Source organism: Gopherus evgoodei, unplaced genomic scaffold, assembly GCF_007399415.2.
Source record: "Gopherus evgoodei ecotype Sinaloan lineage unplaced genomic scaffold, rGopEvg1_v1.p scaffold_36_arrow_ctg1, whole genome shotgun sequence".
Lineage (NCBI taxonomy): Eukaryota > Metazoa > Chordata > Testudines > Testudinidae > Gopherus > Gopherus evgoodei.
Window position 1 is genome coordinate 1,554,457 of NW_022060038.1, and position 20,538 is coordinate 1,574,994.

General features: G+C 44.2%; 1 protein-coding gene across 1 annotated transcript; it reads left to right on the forward strand.

Moving 5' to 3' along the window:
• The first annotated feature begins 19,344 nt into the window (after positions 1 to 19,344).
• LOC115641897 (olfactory receptor 52N4-like) lies at positions 19,345 to 20,283 on the forward strand. Its single transcript, XM_030545255.1, has one exon. It carries the CDS (start codon positions 19,345 to 19,347, stop codon positions 20,281 to 20,283), a length of 939 nt encoding a protein of 312 aa, XP_030401115.1.
• Positions 20,284 to 20,538: the final 255 nt, after the last annotated feature.

Below are 20,538 nucleotides of genomic sequence, written 5' to 3' on the forward strand. Positions count from 1 at the left end.
GACAAATTAGATGTCTTCAAGTCACCAGGGCCTGATGAAATGCATCCTTGAATACTCAAGGAGTTGACGGAGATATCTGAACCATTAGTAATTATCTTTGAGAAGTCATGGAAGATGGGAGAGATTCCAAAGACTGGAAAAGGTCAAATATAGTACCAATTTATAAAAAGGAAAATAATGAGAACCCAGGGAATTACAGACTAGTCAGATTAACTTCTGTAAGGGTAATGGAGCAAACAATTTAGCAATCAATTTGCAAACATCTAGAAGATAATAAGATGATAGGTAACAATCAGCATGGATTTGTCAAGAACAAATCATGTCAAACCAATGTGATAGTTTTCCTTGACAGCGTAGAAAGCCTGGTGGATAGGGTGGAAGTGGTAGATATGATAAAGCTTCAGTAAGGCTTTTGATACTATCTCTCATGAACTTCTCATAAACAAACTGGGGAAATGCAACCTAGATGGAGCTACTATAAGGCGGATGCAAAATTTGTTGGAAAACGGTTCCCAGAGAGTAGTTATCAATGCTTCACAGTCATGCTGGAAGGCATAATGAGTGGGGTCCCTCAGGGATCAGTTCTGGGTCCATTTCTCTTCAATATCTCCATCAATGATTTAGATAATGGCATAGAGAGGACACATAAAGTTTGAGGATGATACCAAGCTGGGAGGGATTCCAAGTGCTTTGGAGAATAGGATTAAAATTCAAAATGATCTGGACAAACTGGAGAAATGGTTTGAGGTTAATAGGATGAAATTCAATAAGAACAAATGCAAAGTACTCCATTTAGGAAGAAATAATCAGTTGCACACATACAAATGGGAAATGACTGCCTAGGAAGGAGAACTGTGGAAAAAGATCTGGGGATCAAAATGGACCACAAGCTAAATATGAGTCAATAGTTTAATGCTGTTTTAAAAAAGTGAACATCATTCTGGGATGTATTAGATGGAGTGCTGTGAGCAAGACAAGAGAAGTAATTCTTCCTCTCTACTCTGCACTGATTAGGCCTCAACTGGAGTATTGTGTCCAATTCTAGGTGCCACAATTCAGGAAGGATGAGACTCCAGTGGGTCGTATTGAAGGGTGAACTGTCAGGTTGGAAGGAGGTTACTAGTGGAGTCCCTCAAGGATCGGTTTTGGGACCGATCTTATTTAACCTTTTTATTACTGACCTTGGCACAAAGAGCGGGAATGTGCTAATAAAGTTTGCGGATGACACAAAGCTGGGGGGTATTGCTAACACGGAGAAGGACAGGGATACTATTCAGGAAGATCTGGACCACCTTGTAAACTGGAGTAATAGTAATAGGATGAAATACAATAGTGAAAAGTGCAAGGTCATGCACTTAGGGATTAATAATAAGAATTTTAGATATATGTTGGGGACGCATCAGTTGGAAGTGACAGAGGAGGAGAAGGACCTTGGGGTATTGGTTGATAGCAGGATGACTATGAGCCGCCAATGTGATACGTCTGTTAAAAAAGCAAATGCCATTTTAGGATGCATCAGGCGAGGTATTTCCTGCAAGGATAAGGAGGTGTTAGTACCATTATATAAGGCGCTGGTGAGACCCCATTTGGAATATTGTGTGCAGTTCTGGTGTCCCATGTTCAAGAAGGATGAATTCAAACTGGAACAGGTCCAGAGATGGGCTGCTAGGATGATCCGAGGAATGGAAAAACTGCCTTATGAAAGGAGACTCAAAGAGCTTGGCTTGTTTAGCCTGGCCAAAAGAAGGCTGTGGGGGCCTATGCTTGCTCTATATAAATATATCAGGGGGGTTAACGTTAGGGAGGGAGAGGAATTATTTAAGTTTAGTACTAATGTAGGCACGAGGACGAATGGGTACAAACTGGATATTAGGAAGTTTAGACTTGAAATTAGACGAAGGTTTCTAACCATTAGGGGAGTGAAGTTCTGGAACAGCCTTCCGAGGGAAGTAGTGGTGGCAAAAGACTTATATGGCTTTAAGACTAAGCTTGATAAGTATATGGAGGGGATGTTATGATAGGATAGTTTAATTTGGGCAATTGATCTTGGATTATCACCAGATAAGTCTGCTCAATGATCTGAGGGGAGATGTTGGATGGGATGGGAACTGAGTTACTGCAGAGAATTCCTTCTTGGGTGCTGGCTGGTGAGTCTTGCCCACATGCTCAGGGTTTAGCTGATCGCCATATTTGGGGTCGGGAAGGAATTTTCCTCCAGGGTGGATTGGCAGGGGCCCTGGAGGTTTTTCGCCTTCCCCTGCAGCGTGGGGCATGGGTCGTTTGCTGGTGGATTCTCTGCAGCTTGAGGTCTTCAAATCAATTTTGAGGATTTCAATAACTCAGTCCTGGGTTAGGGGTTGTTATAAAAGTGGATGGGTAGGTTTCTGTGGCCTGCCTTGTGCAGGAGGTCAGACTAGATGATCATATTGGTCCCTTCTGACCTATGAGTCTATGAGTCTATGTACAAAGTGGAGAGACTCCAGAGAAGAGCAACAAATAAGCTTAGAGGTCTAGAAAACATAACCTGTGAGGGAAGAGTGAAAGAAATTGGGTTTGTTTAGTCCGGTAAAGAGAAGACTGAGAGAAGACATGATAACATCTTTTAAGTATGTAAAAAGTTGTTACAAGGAGGAGGGAAAAAAATTGTTTCTCTTAACCTCTGAAGATAGGACAAGAAGCAATGGGCTTAAATTGCAGCAAGGGAGGTTTAGGTTGGCTATTAGGAAAAACTTCCTAACTGTTAGGGTAGTTAAGCACTGGAATAAATTGCCTAGGGATGTTGTGGAATCTCCAGTTTTGGAGATTTTTAAGATCATGTTAGACAAACACCTGTCAGGAATGGTCTAGATAATATCTATTCCTGCCACGAGTGCAGGAGATTGGACTAGATGGCCTCTTGAGGTTCCTTCCAGTTCTATGATTCTATGATTCTATGATCAGTGATAATTGGGGCTGTCAATTAATCACAGTTAAATCAAGTGATTAATTTATTTTGTGTTAACTTGATTAAAAAAAATCATGATTAATCACAGTTTTAAATACACTGTTAATACTAGAATACCCATTTAAATTTATTATAAATATTTTGGATGGTTTCATACATTTTCAAATACATTGATTTCAATTACAGCACAGACTACTAAGTGTACAATGGTAACTTTATATTATTATTTTTATGACAAATATTTGCACTGCAAAAAGACAAACAGGATTTTTAATTCACCTCATCCAAATGCTGTAGTGCAATCTCTCTATCATGAAAGTGCAGCTTACACATGTAGATTTTTTGTTACATAACTACACTCAACAATAAAACAATATAAATCTTTAGAGCCAAGAAGTCCACTCAGTCCTACTTCTTGTTTAGCCAGTCACTAAGACAAACAAGTTTGCTTACATTTATGAGAGATAATGCGGCCCGCTTCTTATTTACAATGTCACCTGAAAATGAGACCAGGTGTTCACAGGGCACTGTTGGCTCTGGCATTGCTATGTATTTCCATGCCAGATACGCTAAACATCCATATCCCCTTTCATGCTTTGGCCAAAATTCAGAGGACATGCTTCTGTGCTGATAATCCTCATAAAAAATATGTTAATTTTATTTGTGACTGAACTTCTTGGGAGAGAATTCTATTTCTCCCACCCCATGGTTTTACCTGCATTCTGCCATACGTTTTGTGTTATGGCAATCTCAGATGATGACTCAGCAAATATTCATTTAAAGAACATTGTTACAGCAGATTTGACAAAATGCAAAGAAGGTACCTATGTGAAATTTCTAAAAATAGCTACAGCACTTGACCAAAGGTTTAAGAATCTGAAGTGCCTTCCAAAATCTGAGAGGGACTAGGTGTGGGGCCTGCTTTTGGAAGTCTTGTTTGAGTTAAGTACACTGTTAGCGTTGGAAAGAAGGAACAGGAGGACCCAGAAGCTGATTAAGTAAATGAGCTTCTTTATTGTAGTACTTGTTCCCCTTGACCCAATTGTCGAGTAAACTGTGATTTAGTCACATCGCGCTCTTTTATCTGTTAATATTGAAATACTCACTTTTACTACAACACCCGCAAACCATTATTTGATAATACGAATGCCTATATGATGAATATTAATGGCTATATACTGAATATAATTATACCTGCCCTTGTTTACTGTTGATGGCATTAAGCTTATTATTCAGACATTTACACCTTGAAGATACATTTCTTTGCAGTATTTGTAGCCACAGATTCCCTTAATCAGCAGTTCACAGAGGAGGGAGGAAGGGGTCATGACCCCGAGCTCTTTTATGTAGCTGGAAGAGGAAGGGAGGGGGGAGATAACACTTCTTCACACAAAGGGGATCCTTCAGACAACCATATTCCTTATGCAGCAGCAATGCTTATCTATCCTTAACAAGCAGAAGGGAAAGGGAAAGGATTGCAACTTTATCTATCAAGAGAAGAAATAGTGCTTGCCTTATCCTACTCCCTATTACCATAATAGAGGTTACCCAGGTCTTTACTTTACCCTTAACTACCCCTACAAACACTCTCACTGCAGATCTGACAAAATGCAAAGAAGGTACCAATATGAGATTTCTAAAGATAGCTACAGCACTTAACCTAAAGTTTCAGAATCTGAAATGTCTTCCAAAATCTGAGAGGGGTGAGGTGTGGAACATGGTGTCAGAAGTCATAAAAGGGAAACACTCCAATTCAGAAACTATAGAACACAAACCATCAAAAAAGAAAATCAAGCTTCTGTTGGTGGCATCTGACTGAGATGATGAAAATGAACATTTGTCAGTCTGCACTGCTTTAGATTGTTACCAAGCAGAACCCATCATCAGCATGGAAACAACCAGCGGGGAGCAGGTAAAAAAAGCTGATGGCTGGTGATCCAAACAGAAGGCCCTCATGAGCCAGATGTGGCCCGTGTGCCACCAATAGAAGAACAATGAGGTAGGGAGTTCTTTGAAAGTTTCAGTTTTGAAAATGAGTGTTCAGCACTTGCTACTGTTACTGAGATGAAGAGAAACAGCAGAAATATGGTACAAACTTCAGAAAAAACGGTTGCTAATGCACTACTGTCAAAAATTAACACACTAACCAAATTCGTCACTAATTTCTTTGAAATCTGAAATCTCTAAACTGAGGATATTTGAACTTTCTCATAGTGAGCCTCCCGGAAACATGACACCAACCAATGCTATTTTAAATTCAATATAATTTCCATCAGTCTTATCATATCATGGGGGATGAGGTTTTGTTTTCTGGCTGTACAAAGTAGAGGAATTCGGGTTGTAATACAGATCACCATTCGTGTTTCATGATGTTTTTGGTACCTCCCCTTGTACTTTTCTTCTGATGTTTCAGAGAAAATATCCCTGTTCAGCACCTGTCTTTGTAGTTTTACTCCTGATGTTTTGGAGAAGATATCGCTATTCATTGCTTTTGTCAAACCATCTTATCATGTGCTAGATTTGGGTGTTCTTGTGCTGGCCTGCTGGAATGTACTTATATGTTTGCAAAAAGAACAGGAGTACTTGTGGAACCTTAGAGACTAATAAATTTATTTCGGCATAAACTTTCAAGGGCTACAGCTCACTTCTTCGGATGCATAGAATGGAACACACAGACAGGAGATATTTATACATAAAGAGAACATGAAAAGGTGGAAGTATGCATACCAACTGGAAGAGTCCAATCAATTGAGATGAGCTATCATCAGCAGGAGAAAAAAAACCTTTGAAGTGAGAATTGAGATGATCCATAGACAGTATGAGTAGAACTTAATATAGGGAAATAGATTCAATTAGTGTAATGACCCAACCATTCCCAGTCTCTGTTGAAACCTAAGTTAATTGTATCTAATTTGCATATTAATTTGAGTTCAGCAGTCTCTCTTTGAGGTCTGTTTTTAAAAATCTTTTGTTGCAAAATTGACACCTTCAAGTCCGTCACTGAGTGGTTAGAGAGGTTGAAGTGTTCTCCCACTGGTTTTTGAATGTTATGATTCCTGATGTCAGATTTGTGTCCATTTATTCTTTTGTGTAGAGACTGTCCAGCCTGGCCAATGTACATGGCAGAGGGGCATTGCTGGCACATGCATATATCACATTGGTAGATGTGCAGGTGAACGAGCCCCTGATGGCGTGGCTGATGTGATTAGGTCCTATGATGGTGTCACTTGAATAATATCCAACCTAGACCTCCCTCACTGAAACTTGAGACCATTACTCCTTGTTCTGTTATCTGCCACCACTGAGAACAGCCTAGATCCATCCTCTTTGGAACCCCCCTTCAGGACCTATGGGGGAAACAAAAAAGAAGAACCTTCCTTGACTGTTTTTAGTTCTTACAAGCACACTAAGGCAATGAAAATATCAGACAGCTGAAAATGGCAGGGCTAAATCAAAATGGGTCTGACAGCTGTGTGTTCCTGTGTTGGACCCACTATTAGGTTAATGTAATTGCAGGTTTCCATCCCAGTGAACTGAAATAGCTAAAAAAGTAAATGCAGGGCTAAAATGTGATCCAGAGGGCACTGATGGATTGTTCTGTAAATATGCACATGACCATGAGATGGTCAAGTTCAAGATCCTGGCAAAAGGAGGAAAGGAGAGCAACAGGATATAGACTACAGATTTCAGAAAAGCAGATTTGACTCCCTCAGGCTAATAAGAGGGGGAAAGGAGTCCAGGAGAGCTGGCTGTATTTTAAAGAAGACTGATCGAGGGCACAGGAACAAAGCATTCCGATGTGCAGAAATAATAGCTAATATAGCAGGTGACCAGCTCGGCTTAACAGTGAATTCTTTGGACATAGCTAAGGGGTACTGGCAAGTGCTGCTAGATGACCCAGCCAAGGGAAGGTGAGACTTCATCACCCATGTAGGGCTGCATGAATTTAATGTGCTCCCTTTCGGACTGTGAAATGCACCTGCCACTTTCCAGAGATTGGTAAACAACCTTCTGGCTGGATTTGGGGAATTTGCAGTCACCTAACTTGATGATATGGTCATATTCTCAGATTCATGGGCAGAACACCTGGAACATCTCCAAGCTGTCCTCCAGCACATAGGGAAGGCAGGATTGACTGTTAAGGCCAAAAATGTTAAATAGACCTAAACAAGATAACATACCTTTGACATCAGGTGGGTCAAGGAACTATTAATCCCCTACGGCTTAAGTAAATGCTATCCAAAATTGTCCTGTCCCTAAATCAAAGAAGCAGGTCCAATCCTTCTTGGGCTTGGCCAGGTATTACCGATTATTTGTACCACACTACAGCTAAATTGCCACCCCACTGACAGACCTAACCAGGAAAAAGCAGCCAATGCAGTTCAGTGGACTGAGAGGTGTTAGGAAGCCTTTAAGCAGCCTAAGGAGGCCCTTACAACTAATCCTGTCCTAAGGGCCCCTGACTTCGACCATCTTTTTGTCATAACCACAGATGCATCCAAGCATGGTGTAGGATCAGTTTTAATGCAGGAACTCATAAAAACAAATAGCATAAAGCCACCAGGCCCTATATAGTTTTATTCCCCAAGGGAAAACATTGCAAAAAAGAGCAAAGGTACACCCTTTAGTAACTAAATATATACATGCTATTGCAAAACACAAGGATGAGTGTAAAAGGATGGCAGTAACAATTGTAATTATAGAATAAAATTTCCCTCCACAGAAGTTTAATTTTTTAAGTATTACCATGTCTTAAGAAGGTCAAACACTAGCCCAACAGAAGGCAAATGCAATTTAAAAAATGTCTGTGCCCACTGACATAATTTCTTTATAATCTTTTTTATAACTGTCAGAACACGATCAAAACTTCAATCCTATCTTTGCTTCCACAGCAGGTCCACTGTATAAACTTTTAAAAAAGGGGATTGCTTGGGCCAGGATGGACCAGCATATGGATAAATTTGCAAAAATTGAAGCAAGCAGTATTGCAAGCACCTGTGCTGGTTGCAAACCAAATCACTTAGAACAGGGATTCTCAACCTGTTTCTTTGGAGCTGAACCCCCCCGCCCTGCCCACAACATCTATAAAAACTCCACTGCCTATATGTGCCACTACAACTAGTTTTCTACACATAAAAGCCAGGACTGGCATTAAAGGGTAACAAGCAGTGCAATTTCCTGGGTCCCCATGCCACACAGGCCTCCAGGAAGCAAAGTTGCACAGGCTTCGGTTTTAGTCCCAGGTGGAAGGGGTCAGGGCCCCAGTGCTAAGTTGCTTAAGCTTCGGCTTCAGGCCCAGGTGGAAGGGCTCAGGGCCCCGGGGCTTCACCTCCATATGATGGACTTAATATATCTGACCTGGTCCACAGTGAGCCTAACACTGGCCGTGCTTGGCGGACCCCATGGAACCTGCTCACGGTCCCCCAGGGGGCCTCAGACCCCTGGTTGAGAATCACTGACTTTGAAGGTCTTTGAGTGCAATTGCACTGGTTACAATAGCTTCTAAAGAGAGGCATGAAAAAATACAGACCAATAGCCAATTCTCTAAAAAAATGAACCTAGTGGAACTTAAATATTCCATGCGTGAAAAATATTTATTGGTCCCCAGCTGAATAACCAAGCATTTTGCATTTTAATTGGTTTAAGCCCAACAGTTCTATGTTCCACACCTCTCTCTAGTTATTGCTTTCCAGTTGAACCAAGGATGAACAGGAGTCTAATGATCAACTAGCACATTGGACGTGGTTACTACGTGTTAAAGATATAACCATGACCCCAGTATGGACCCTATCTCTGTTGCTGGATGCCCTACTGTATTCTGGGAACCCACATGTGTGCCCAGATGTTGATTAAGGAAAAACCTTAACCCAGTTTCTAACATTAATACCTCCCAAAATTAAAATCTAAGCATATTGCTCTTTCAAAAATGAATCCAACCACTATGATCAGGAGAAACTAATATTGTCTTGTTATTGATCGATTCTACAAATGGATGGAAGCATTTCTCCTTAAGTGAAATATTGCTTTAGCCACAACAAAACACTTGGTGAAACAAGTCTGCTCTCACTGGAAACTCCCCTCTAGGGTAGCATCAGATAGAGGAACACATTTTACTGGGCAAGTGTTACAAAAATGTTTTCAGCTGTTGGAAGTGCAACAAAATGGAATTAGTTGGGAATTGGTCCTGCTTTGAGCAGGGGCTTGGACTAGATGACCTCCTGAGGTCCCTTCCAACCCTGATATTCTATGATTCTCTGATTTCATATAGATCTCAATCATCCAGAATACTAGAGAAAACAAATTGCAAATTAATATTGCGGAAACTGGCAGATGCCAATGGATACAAGTGGAATACTCTAATTCCACTCATTTTAATGACACTCAGGACAATTCCCATTATCTCTACACATCATACATTCTTTGAGGTGATGATTGGGTGAATCACGTGAATGCTAGAGCATATTTTATGGCATACCAGTGGCTCACAGCTGGAGAAAGTCAAACTGAAAATCATTACATTATAGAAACATTTGAATCAGGTTCTCTTCCAGGTAGCTATAAAGTTGGGAAAATCCAAACAGAAAGAAAAAGTTTATTTTGATAAAAGACAAAGGGAGAATGCTTGAGAAATTGAAAATCAGGTGATGATACTCTGTATCAGAACACAACTTATGTAACCAAAAACTGGGCCACATGATATTATGAATAGACTCGGTTCCTCTGTATACAGAACCAGAAACAAAAGGAAAGGTAGATAAATGATGTCATGCTAATAGAATTTAAATTGTTCCAGAAAAGAAATATTTCCTCACAGGCAGAGGAACTGGAGAGGTTCACCACAAAAGAGGAAGTAAAGGATCAGAGAAAGCCACTCCAGTACCAAGATACTGGTAAAAACCTTTGATGACAGTATCGTGGGAGAAGAAAGCCTTCCTCAGGCCCTTTGGCCTGCATTAATTCAGGATCGCATCATTTGACTTCCACAAAGTGGCAGTGAATTTTGTGAGGTTAGTGGACTGGATATTAACAACTGCATGGGTGGAATGCAGCGGTATGCTAGTCTTGTCTCTTATTGTAGCATTCCCACACAGAGTGCAGATGGCAATACATTAAACACAAAAAAGAAAGCCATCATCAATTGCTAGACTGAACAGTCTGCAAGACTCAGTTTGCCATGACAATATGAGCCCGTAGTATCGGCAAATAATTTCCTAACTCCCAGGGGAGGCTCTCAAGTCGAAATTCTCCAGGGTCTATCTTCTGCTCTTCCAACTGCTCATGGAGCCAAGGGAATTGTCTGGGATTCCAGCCAACCAGAGAGTCCACAGGGACTGTACAAGGGAATAATAAAGGTAGTTGTCCAGCACGGCGAGTGTCAGACATGGGAGAGTCATATAGTGATCCTCAGGGCTCTCCCTTTCTGTCATAGTAAGAAGATTTTCTCTCTCTGCTGGCCAGGATTTTGGTGAGTTGTCCTTCTATCTGTCTCAGCAGCTTCCTTGGGCGGTTGGGGGGTTGTGTGGTTTTTCCTCTGGTTCATTCAAGTTTTTCAATTCAGGAACTTCATTGCCCTGGTAGGTAGTACAGCCAAAGCCTCTGCAGTGGGTATATGTGTAACCAGAGGGTTCACAAAAAGAATGGGTGGCAAACTGGCCACATTCTGCTCCCACTTTTTATCTTCAGTGGGTCACTGAAGATTGAGAAAGGCTTCCCTGAGAGCAAAATCAGAGCCCCTGTGTTTTGAAATTCCCATCTTTTATGCCAGGTCTCAGAACACCACATGCACTGGAGGTTTCATAGCGCGTTCTGTAGCAGGACCCAACTCTGTGATTTATGCAACCTGAAGCCAAAAGTTAAACATTAAGGGTGAATCTGGTCCTTTTGAGTTCAATGACAAAACTCCCAACATGGCCAGGAGTTCACTCTAAATCCACATGTAGGGACTTAAATAAATGGCCTGATTTACACCAGCCATGAGCCTCCAATGACATCAACTGGAGTCATCCTGTGGCCTCTAATAGTGGGGGATGTCATCTGGATCAAGGAAAAACCGACAGGAGAGTTGCTGAAAACTCACAGGCTTAGAGGTTCAGAGCAATTAGGAAAAAAAAATTAAGAGAGGAAGATGGGTCTGCTCTCTCCACACACCTGCATCCCTGGGTCTGGAGAGGACAGGAACCAACAAAAAGCTGTAAAAATAAAAGCATGTTTCTGGCTTGGAGGGAACCAGGCAGTGTTGGAAATCTCACTGAGGGATGTCCAGGAAAGCAAAATGAGTGTGTTTGGGGAAAACATGTGGTATCCAGATCACAGTGGTTCCGAATCCTGAAACTGGGTGAAATAGTGACTGGAAAACCTGCCTAACACACAGGTCAAAGAGGCGTAATGAGGCCTCCTGTGGTAGGGGAATATCTCAGACTGTAACGGAATGTGGACCACACTGTTGCAGATGGTCTCTGACACCTTCACTCATCCGGACCATCTCTCCTTCTTTGAACAACCCCACTACAGCCTTGCAGTGATGTTAGCAATTGCAGACACAGAAAAACAGCCTCAAGAACGTGTGTCCAGCTTTCTAACTGCCTGCAATACACTAAAACTTTGTGTTATTTTTCTAGGGAGAGTTACTCACACTGGCTCCTTTTAGTCTCCACATCCTCTCTCCCTCCCACTGGTTCTGTTCCTCTCTTTCCCAGCACAGGCAGAGCTGCTGCTGGGGTTCACTTTGCCCCCAGAAAGGCAGGTCAGACTGATCCTCCCCGTTTTTCCCCGGTGCAGGCAGACACTGAGTTTAATCTAGTCTGAGGAGATATTGATGTGAGTTGTTGCCATGGGGTCTGGCACCTGGTTTTGGTCCTGGGTGAGGGGTATCACTGTGTGGCCGGGCTGGACATTGTCGGGGTGGGGTGGCCTACCTGGACAAGTGGTCAGCACTGGGAATGTGGGGCAGGTAGTGGAATGCACACCGGCAGGCAGGCAGCACTGAAGGCTATTGGGGCGTGGAGCAGGATGTATACGGATAGACAGGTTGTGCTGGGGGTTGTGGGGACAGGCAAGGGGTTTCCAGGGACAGGCAGGCAGTGCTGAGGGTTGTGAGGGTAGGCAGAGGTTGTATATGGACAGGTGGGCAGTACTGGTGGTTGTCGGGGCAGACAGGGGGTATATACGGACAGGCAGGCAGTGCTGGGGGTTGTGAGGGCAGGGAGCAGGGTATATACGGACAAGCAGGCAGTGTTGGGGGATAAGAGGGCAGGGAGCAGGGCATACATAGACAGGCAGGCAGGGCTGTTGAAGTTAAATTTTTCATTGTGATTGTTGGTCTCAGGCCACTGCTGGGACCTTTTCTGGCCCCAAGAGTGTTTTTGAGGGACTCAGGGTCTCTTTGCCCTGGCGGGCCACAGAACTGCAGCCTGGGTGTTTCCAATTGTTTTTGTTGAATGTTATTTAGGTAACTTCAGGTATTTCACTGGTGGAATGAACCATTGATCTTTGTGTGACACTGCACCCATATTCTTCAAAGTGATGTTATTATGATATGATTATGGCATAGACAAGTCCTGTATCCTATTCGTAGGCAAGTATCATTTTTGTATTGGAAGTTATGAATATTGACTACATATCTGTATTTCAATGTAGTTACACCTGGGTAACAACTCTGGGCAAAATGCTTCCAGGCTAGACAGATGGTTCTGAAGGGCCTATTCCAGGCACTGGGTGTTCTGGGGCATAGAGTGTGATAGACACTGAGGGTTATCGAGGTGGGGACAGAGGTATTCATGGAGAGGCTGGCATCGATGGGGGTTATGGGGACAGGCAGTGGCTATACAGGAATAGGAGGGTAGCATTGGGAATTGCGGGGGTGGGGAGCAGTGCATACACGGACCGGCAGGCAGCGCTGGTAAGCACTTTACAAAATAAGAAAAAAATTAAAAACAGAGAATTTCCCCTCTAGGAAAAATGTTAAAGTTACAAAAAACAGGGATAAACCTCCCTCTTAGTACAGGGAAAATTCACAAGCTAAAACAAAAGCTAATCTAATGCAATATTTGCTATTACTTACTAGTTCCGGAATACTAGATGCTTAGTTAAGATATGCTTAAAGAGACTTATTTTCCCTGCTCTGGTTCTCTGCTGAGTCCCAGAGAACAAAGACAAAAACCATCCCCCTCACAGGCGTTGAAAGTATCTTCTTCCCTTTTTGGTCCTTTTGCTCAGATGCCAAGAAGGTTATCTGAACTTCTTAACCCTTTCCAGGTAAGGAGGGATTATATGCTCCCTTAGCTGTCTGTTTACGACAGCTGGGGATTGTGGGGGCATGGAGCAGAGTGTACAAGGATAGGCAAGAAGTGCTGGGGATTGTGGTGCAGGCAGGGGGTGCACAGGGATAGACAGGAAGCGCTGGAGGTTGCGGTTCAGGCAGGGGGTGCACAAGTCAGGCAGGAAGTGCTGCGGGTTGTGGGAGCAGTGAGTAGAGTGTATCCAGACAAGTGGGCAATGCTAAGGGGGGTTTACAAGGAGAGGGGGCAGTGCTAGGGATTGTGGGGGCTGTTACACTGACAGGCAGGTAGTGCTGGTGGGTTCTAGAGGCTGGGAGTGGAGCATAAAGGGACAGGCAGGCAGCGCTGAGGGTTGTGGGACAGGGCAGGGGGTGTGCAGGGACAGGAGAGCAGCTCTGGGTGTTGTGGGGGCCTGGAGTGGCATGTACACAGACAGGTGGGCAGCTCTGTTAAAATTATTTTTTTCTTTGTGACTGTTGGTCCAAGACCAGCACTGGGACATTTCCTGGCCCCGAGTGTGTTTGGGAGGATTTCAAGTTCTCTTTGCCCTGCCAAGCCACAGAACCGCAGCTTGGGTGTCACAAACTGTCATGGTATAATTCCCCACTCTGAATCTTAGCGTCCAAAAGATGGGGTACCAGCATGAATTCCTCTAAGCTCAGTTACCAGCTGAGTACTTGTAGTGCTGCCACCAACCAGGAATTCCAGTGCCTGGTACACTCTGGTCCCCACAAAACCTTGCCGGGGGACCCCCAAGACCCAGTCCCTCTGGATCTTAACACAAGGAAAGTAAACCCTTTCCCTCACCATTGCCTCTCCCAGGCTTCCCCTCCCTGGGTTACCCTGGAAGATCACTGTGATTCAAACTCCTTGAATCTTAAAACAGAGAGGAAAATCCACCTTCCCCCCTCCTTCTTTCTCCCCTTCCCAGACTCTCCCTGAGAGAGAAAGTAATCCTAACACAGAAAGAAAATTAACCTTTCTCTCCCTCTTCCCTCCTTTCTCCCCACCAATTCCCTGGTTGATCCAGACCCAGTCCCCTGAGGTCTCATCAGATTAAAAAAACAAACAAGAAAAGCTTTTAATTAAAGAAAGAAAAAACAATAAAAATTATCTTTGTAAATTTAAGATGGAATATGTTAAAGGATCTTTCAGCTATAGACACTGGGAATACCCTCCCAGCCAAAGTATACAAGTACAAATTAAAATCCTTTCAGCAAAATACAAATTTGAACTCCTCCCAGCCAAATACACATTTGCAAATAAAGAAAACAAACATAAGCTTAACTCGCCTGATCACCTAGTACTTACTATTTTAAATCTATAAGAACCTGTATCAGGGAGATTGGAGAGAAACCTAGTTGCACGTCTGGTCACTCTCAGAACCCAAAGTGAACAATAACCAAATTCTAACAGCACACACAAAAACTTCTCTCCCTCAAGATTTGAAAGTATCCTGTCCCCTGATTGGTCCTCTGGTCAGATGACAGCCAGGCTCACTGAACTTGTTAACCCTTTACAGGCAAAAGAGACATGAAGTACTTCTGTTCTATTAACTCTTAACTATCTTTTTGTGACACAAACTTTCCTCAGTTTTGTATCCAACAGTTGTTGTTGTTGAATGTTATTTACATTACATGGCATTTCACTAGTGGAAAGAACCACTGACCTTTGTTCCTCAGTTGCTTCAGTCTCCCATCATACTCTGAACCCTGTCCGTACTCTATTTCCACCTGCCAGGCTGCCCAAATTCTAACAGCACACTAGTCACCAGTGTCTTCTCCATGCTCCACGGTCATCCCTCGCTCCCACAACCTCTGAGCTGCCCCACGCTAGCCACAGCTCTTCCTCTGTGAGGGGTGAGGTGCCTCCCATCATACCTGCTCCCTTGGCTGGGGGGTAATCACTGACTGTGTCTCACCAGTGAGAAATATCATTAGTGGCAAATGCCAAGGTGCATCAAGGATTGCTACACAGGAATAACTCGCAAGCTGAGAAGCTAGCATCATGTTAGCATCACCTACGTTCTTTGTTCCTAGATGTAGATTTCTACATAGCTATACTAAAACACGTATTGATTACTTTAAACCAGTTTACCAACCAATACAGATCAGAGATCTGAGATCTGTCTTCTTCATTATTTAAAATAGCTGAATTTTTGAGTCGTCTGCAAACTTCATCGATTTTCAGGCATGAGGAGGATAAGTGGATGAGTTGCTGACACAAGTCTTTGTCACAATTGTCAGTTAACTCCAGTAACTTATGTCTCAGACAAAGCTGGGTGGCTGCAAGAAATTGTCTCACTAAAATAAAGAAACAAGGGAAGTAACAGAGGCACAGGCCTGTAGCACTAAATGCCAAGAGCCTAGCGCATATCGGGCCCATTCTGTTGAGCATAAAGTCATAGCCCAGCACAAAGTCATAGCCCAGAACCTGGGTGTAGCAGAGTGAACACAAGGACACTGGGGTCCAGGAGGGATGTGGGGGCCAACAACAGGTGAGACACCTGGCCTGCAGATGGCGCTCTGATGACTGGTGAGCTAATTCCCGAGATGACCAGCAGGAGGTGCCGCCAGGTGAGCCTACGCTTGATTACAAGTGGTGAAGAATGTGGGCACGTGCGGTCCACCCATGATACTAGGGGCCAGGGCAAGGACAGTGGACGATTGCCCAGACATCCGTGAACATGGAGAAGCAGGAGATGATGGACCCTGGGTATGTTGAGGTTTATTATGCAGAGGCCTTAGGTGCCACCCCTGCTTGGGCCCAGGTGCAGCGACCAGGCGGAAGAGGGCTGAAGAGCTTCTGGGATTCTGGGAGACCCAAAAGGAACTGTGGGAGGTGCTATGGGCCCTTCAAGAGCAGTTTGGCCAGCTGGCGGAAGAACAGCGGGCCCTGACGAAACTCCTTGGGAAAGAGTTAGGAAAAAAATGCGGAGGATGTGAGCAGTGGAGGGCTGAGGCCAGGAAGCCTGTGGCAGAGCGCAGGGCTTGCTACCCCTGCAGCATGACAGGACACATAAGATGGGAATGTCCCTACGGGGTTGGTGGCAGGGCGCCTTGCCCCGAACAGGGAAAGCGGCAAATCCCTCAAGTTGGCTACAGGGTGAGGGAACTCAGGTGGCTGAAAATATGTTGGGCCTGTGGACAAGAAGGCCACCTGCAGTGGGTGTGCCCAGGCCCGAGGCAGAGGGTCCAAGTTGGCCCTGGCGAAGGGGCGGGACCCCAGAGGGATCCTGAAAGGCCCACAACAGTCAAGAGGCAGGGAGCCTGCTGGCACTGCCAGAGACTGGGCCATATTAGGAGGCACTACCCCCATGGGGAAACTGATAGATTGCAGTCCGCCCCAGGGCATGGGGGCTAGATGGTAACGCAATAGCCACGACTGAGGCAACGTGGGGATTGGGGGTGGGGAGTCCCTGGATGGGGAAACCCAGAGAGAGTGGGGTACTGCCAGGGGTGCAGCACCCAAGACAAGGGCACTGGGTCCAGGAGGGATATGGGGGCCAATGACAGGTGGGACACCTGTCCCACACTTGGCACCATGGCGATTAGTGAGCTAATTCCTGAGACAGCCACCAGGAGGCACTGCTGGGTGAGTCTACACCTGATTACACCAGGAAACTACAGACCCGTCAGCTTCACTTCAGTCCCTGGCAAAATCATGGAGCAGGTACTCAAGGAATCCATTTTGAAGCACTTGGAGGAGAGGAAAGTGATCAGGAACAGTCAACATGGATTCACCAAGGGCAACTCATGGCTGACCAACCTGATTGCCTTCTATGATGACATAATTTGCTCTGTGGATATAGGGAAAGTAGTGGATGTGATATATCTTGACTTTAGCAAGATGAATCAAGTATAAGGTGTACAGAAAGCTGGCTAGATTGTTGGACTCAATGGGTAGTGATCAATGGCTAGTTGGTAGCCAGTATCAAGAGGAGAGCTCCAGAGGTCGGTCGTGGGGTTGGTTTTGTTCAGCATCTTCATTAATGATCTGGATGATGGGATTAATTGCACCCTCAGCAAGTTTGCAAGTGACACTAAAATGGGGGGCGAGGTAGATAAGCTGGAGGGTAGGGATAGGGTTCAGAATGACCTAGACAAATTGGAGGATTGGGCCAAAAGAAATCTGATGAGGTTCAAGAAGGGCAAATGCAGTCCTGCACTTAGAACAGAAGAATCCCAGGCACTCCTACAGGCTGTGGACCAACTCGCTAAACAGCAGTTCTGCAGGAAAGGACCTGAGGATTACAGTGGATGAGAAGCTGGATATGAGTCAGCAGTGTGCCCTAGTTACCAAGACAGCCAATGGCATATTGGGCTGTATTAGTAGGAGCATTGTCAGCAGAATGTGGGAAGTGATTATTCCCCTCTATTCAACACTGGTGAGGCCACACCTCGAGTATTGCATCCAGTTTTGGTCCCTTGACTACAGAAGGGATGTCGACAAATTGGAGAGAGTCCTGTGGAGGGCAGCAAAAATGATTTGTGGGTTGAGGCACATGACTTGGGGGAGAGGCTGAGGGAACCGGGATTATTTAGTGTGTAGAAGAGAAGAGTGAGGGCGGATTTGATAGCAGCCTTCAATTCCCTGAAGTGGGGTCCAAAGAGGATGGAGCTCAGCTGTTCTCAGTGGTGGCAGATGACAGAACAAGAAGCAATGGTCTCACATTGCAGTTAGGGAGATCTAGCTTGTATATTAGTAAATGCTATTTCACTAGGGGGATGATGAAGCACTGGAATGGGTTACTTAGGGAGGTGGTGGAATCTCCATCCTTAGTGGTTTTTGAGACCCGGCTTGACAAAGCCCTGGCTGGAATGATTTAGTTGGGGTTAGTCCTGCTTTGAGCAGGGGATTGGTCTCAATGAACTCCTTAGGTTTCTTCCAACCGTAATAGTCTATGATTATATGATGATATCTGTTTCCATGGGGAAAACTTATCTCCTTTCCAACTGCATTGTGGATCTATCTAGTCCCGTGTCCTCTCTGTGACAGTGACTGCCACAGGTGTTGCAGGAGAATATGTAAAAACTCAGCAGTAGATAGGTGGAGTTGACTTGAAAATCAGGAGGGTGTCACCCAAATGCCTAAAAGCTAGACATTGGCTTGTGCTCTGAATCACATTGTCACATAGGCTTTCCAAATATTTATTTAGCTGCAACTATTGTAACTGGATATCTCTCTTTCCATGTGAATGTCCAAACCCTTCCTGATTCTTGCTGAGCTAATGGCCTCAGCTACCTCTTGTGGCAATGAGTTCCTCAGCCTATTTAGGAATAGAGTGAAGAAAGCATTCTCTTTTTTCTGTTTTGAATTTGCCCCATTTCAGTTTAATCCAATGGCCTCTTAAACTTGTGTAATGAGACGAGAGATCACATTCTCGAACTACTCTCTACCAATCAGTACTTTACAGACTTTTCTCATATCCCCTCTTCTTCATCTCATTTGTAAGGTAATAATCCCAGTCTTTTCAACCTCTCTCCATATGAGTGTTTCCCCAGGCCCTTGATCATTCTTGCTCCCCTGATCTGAAACTCTCTATTTCTGCAATATTCTATGTGAGAAGAGTGCCCAGTACTAAACAGAGGAGTCCAGAGGAGGGTGAAACATTGACTGACCGATCTCATGACACTGTATTTTCTGTATGATAGCCCATAACACTCCTCCTGGATTCCAATATTTTGCTTTGCTTCTCTCTGTGCTTGCACTATGAGCAAGGTTTCACAGATCTGTGTACCGTGACACCCAGTTCCCTGTCCTGAGTGCATACATTTCAATTAGAACCTTGTACGGTGTTTGAGGAATTCAAGCTTTTCCCTCCAGTGGGCATACACGAGGCAATTATTGACATCAAAGTTCATCTGCCAACATGCTGCACATTCACATGGCTGAGTTAGCTCCCTCAGAGAACTTCTCTGTACTTGACTATGACCTAAATAATTTGGTGCCATCTTCAAATGTTGTCACCTCTCTGCTCACCCCCATTTCTAGATTGATAATAGCTATAAAATGTTTACCCTACTAATTATTTTATAAACCATGTATTCTCTCTCACTGTGCTCCTCTCCCTTCACAGGTATATTGAGCATTTCTTAGCTTGATCTACACATTGATGACATCATGGCATCTTTGAACTTCACCCAAACTGGCCCGTCAACATTCATCCTAATGGGAGTCCCAGGCATGGAAGATGTCCACATCTGGATTTCCATCCCTTTCTTTACATCCTATATTATCTGCCTGTTGGGAAATTTCATGGTTCTGTTTGTTGTAAGCAAAGAGGAGACCCTGCAAAAGCCAATGTACCTGCTGATATGCATGCTGGCACTCACAGACATCACCAAGTCTAGCACAGTCATGCCAAAGGCACTGTGTATATTTTGGTTTAATCTGAAAGGCATTACTATGGGTGGCTGCCTCACCCAGATTTTCTTCCTTCACTCAGTTAGTTTTGTGCACTCTGGTGTTCTCATGCTAATGGCCATTGATCGCTATGTTGCCATATGTAATCCTCTGAGATACCCTACCATCCTCACCAATGCACGAGTAGTTATGCTAGGGCTTGCTTGTTTGGTAAGAGCTTTACTCTTCATGCTGCCCCTGACCCTGATCCTGAGCAGGCTGCCATTCTGTGACAACCACATTATCCCCCAAACACAATGCGAGCACATGCTTTTGGCAATGATATCGTGTGGGGATATCACATTCAACAGGACATACGGCTTCGTGATAACATTTTTACTCATGGGGTCAGATCTGATGCTCATTGCCCTGTCCTATGGTCTCATCATTAGGGCCGTCCTCAGAATCTCCTCCAAAAGAGCCCACCAGAAAGCCCTCAACACCTGCACAGCCCACATTTGCGTATTGGTGACGTTTTATACTCCCATTCTCTTCACCATCCTGACAATCCGGTTCATTGGACACATCACTCCCTATGGTCGCATCATCTTGTCCATCCTCTATCACCTTGTTCCTCCTGTGCTCAACCCCATCATTTATGGGGTCAAAACCCAAGAGCTGAGTGATAAAATGGGAAAATACACTTGCAGAAGGTGATCACCAGAGGCCACTGACTTTCAACCTGTGCGACAAGAGGGTGAAAGGATGATCCTCATTAATCAAGGGTTTCCTGTCACAGTTTGGCTGAGCTCAGCACTTTGGAAGTTCGAAATCTGAGAAATTCCGCTCATCTAAGGTCTTATCACTCCATCAACAAGCGCTGTGCTCTCTGTTGCTAAGCTCCCTCTCTTTGACCATCACCTGTCCTCTTTCATTGTCACTCATCAGCCCTCAACCTCACACATCATATCA

Excerpts from the sequence above, each read along its gene's own strand:
- LOC115641897 (XM_030545255.1), top strand. The coding sequence starts at position 19,345 with ATGGCATCTTTGAACTTCACCCAAACTGGCCCGTCAACATTCATCCTA.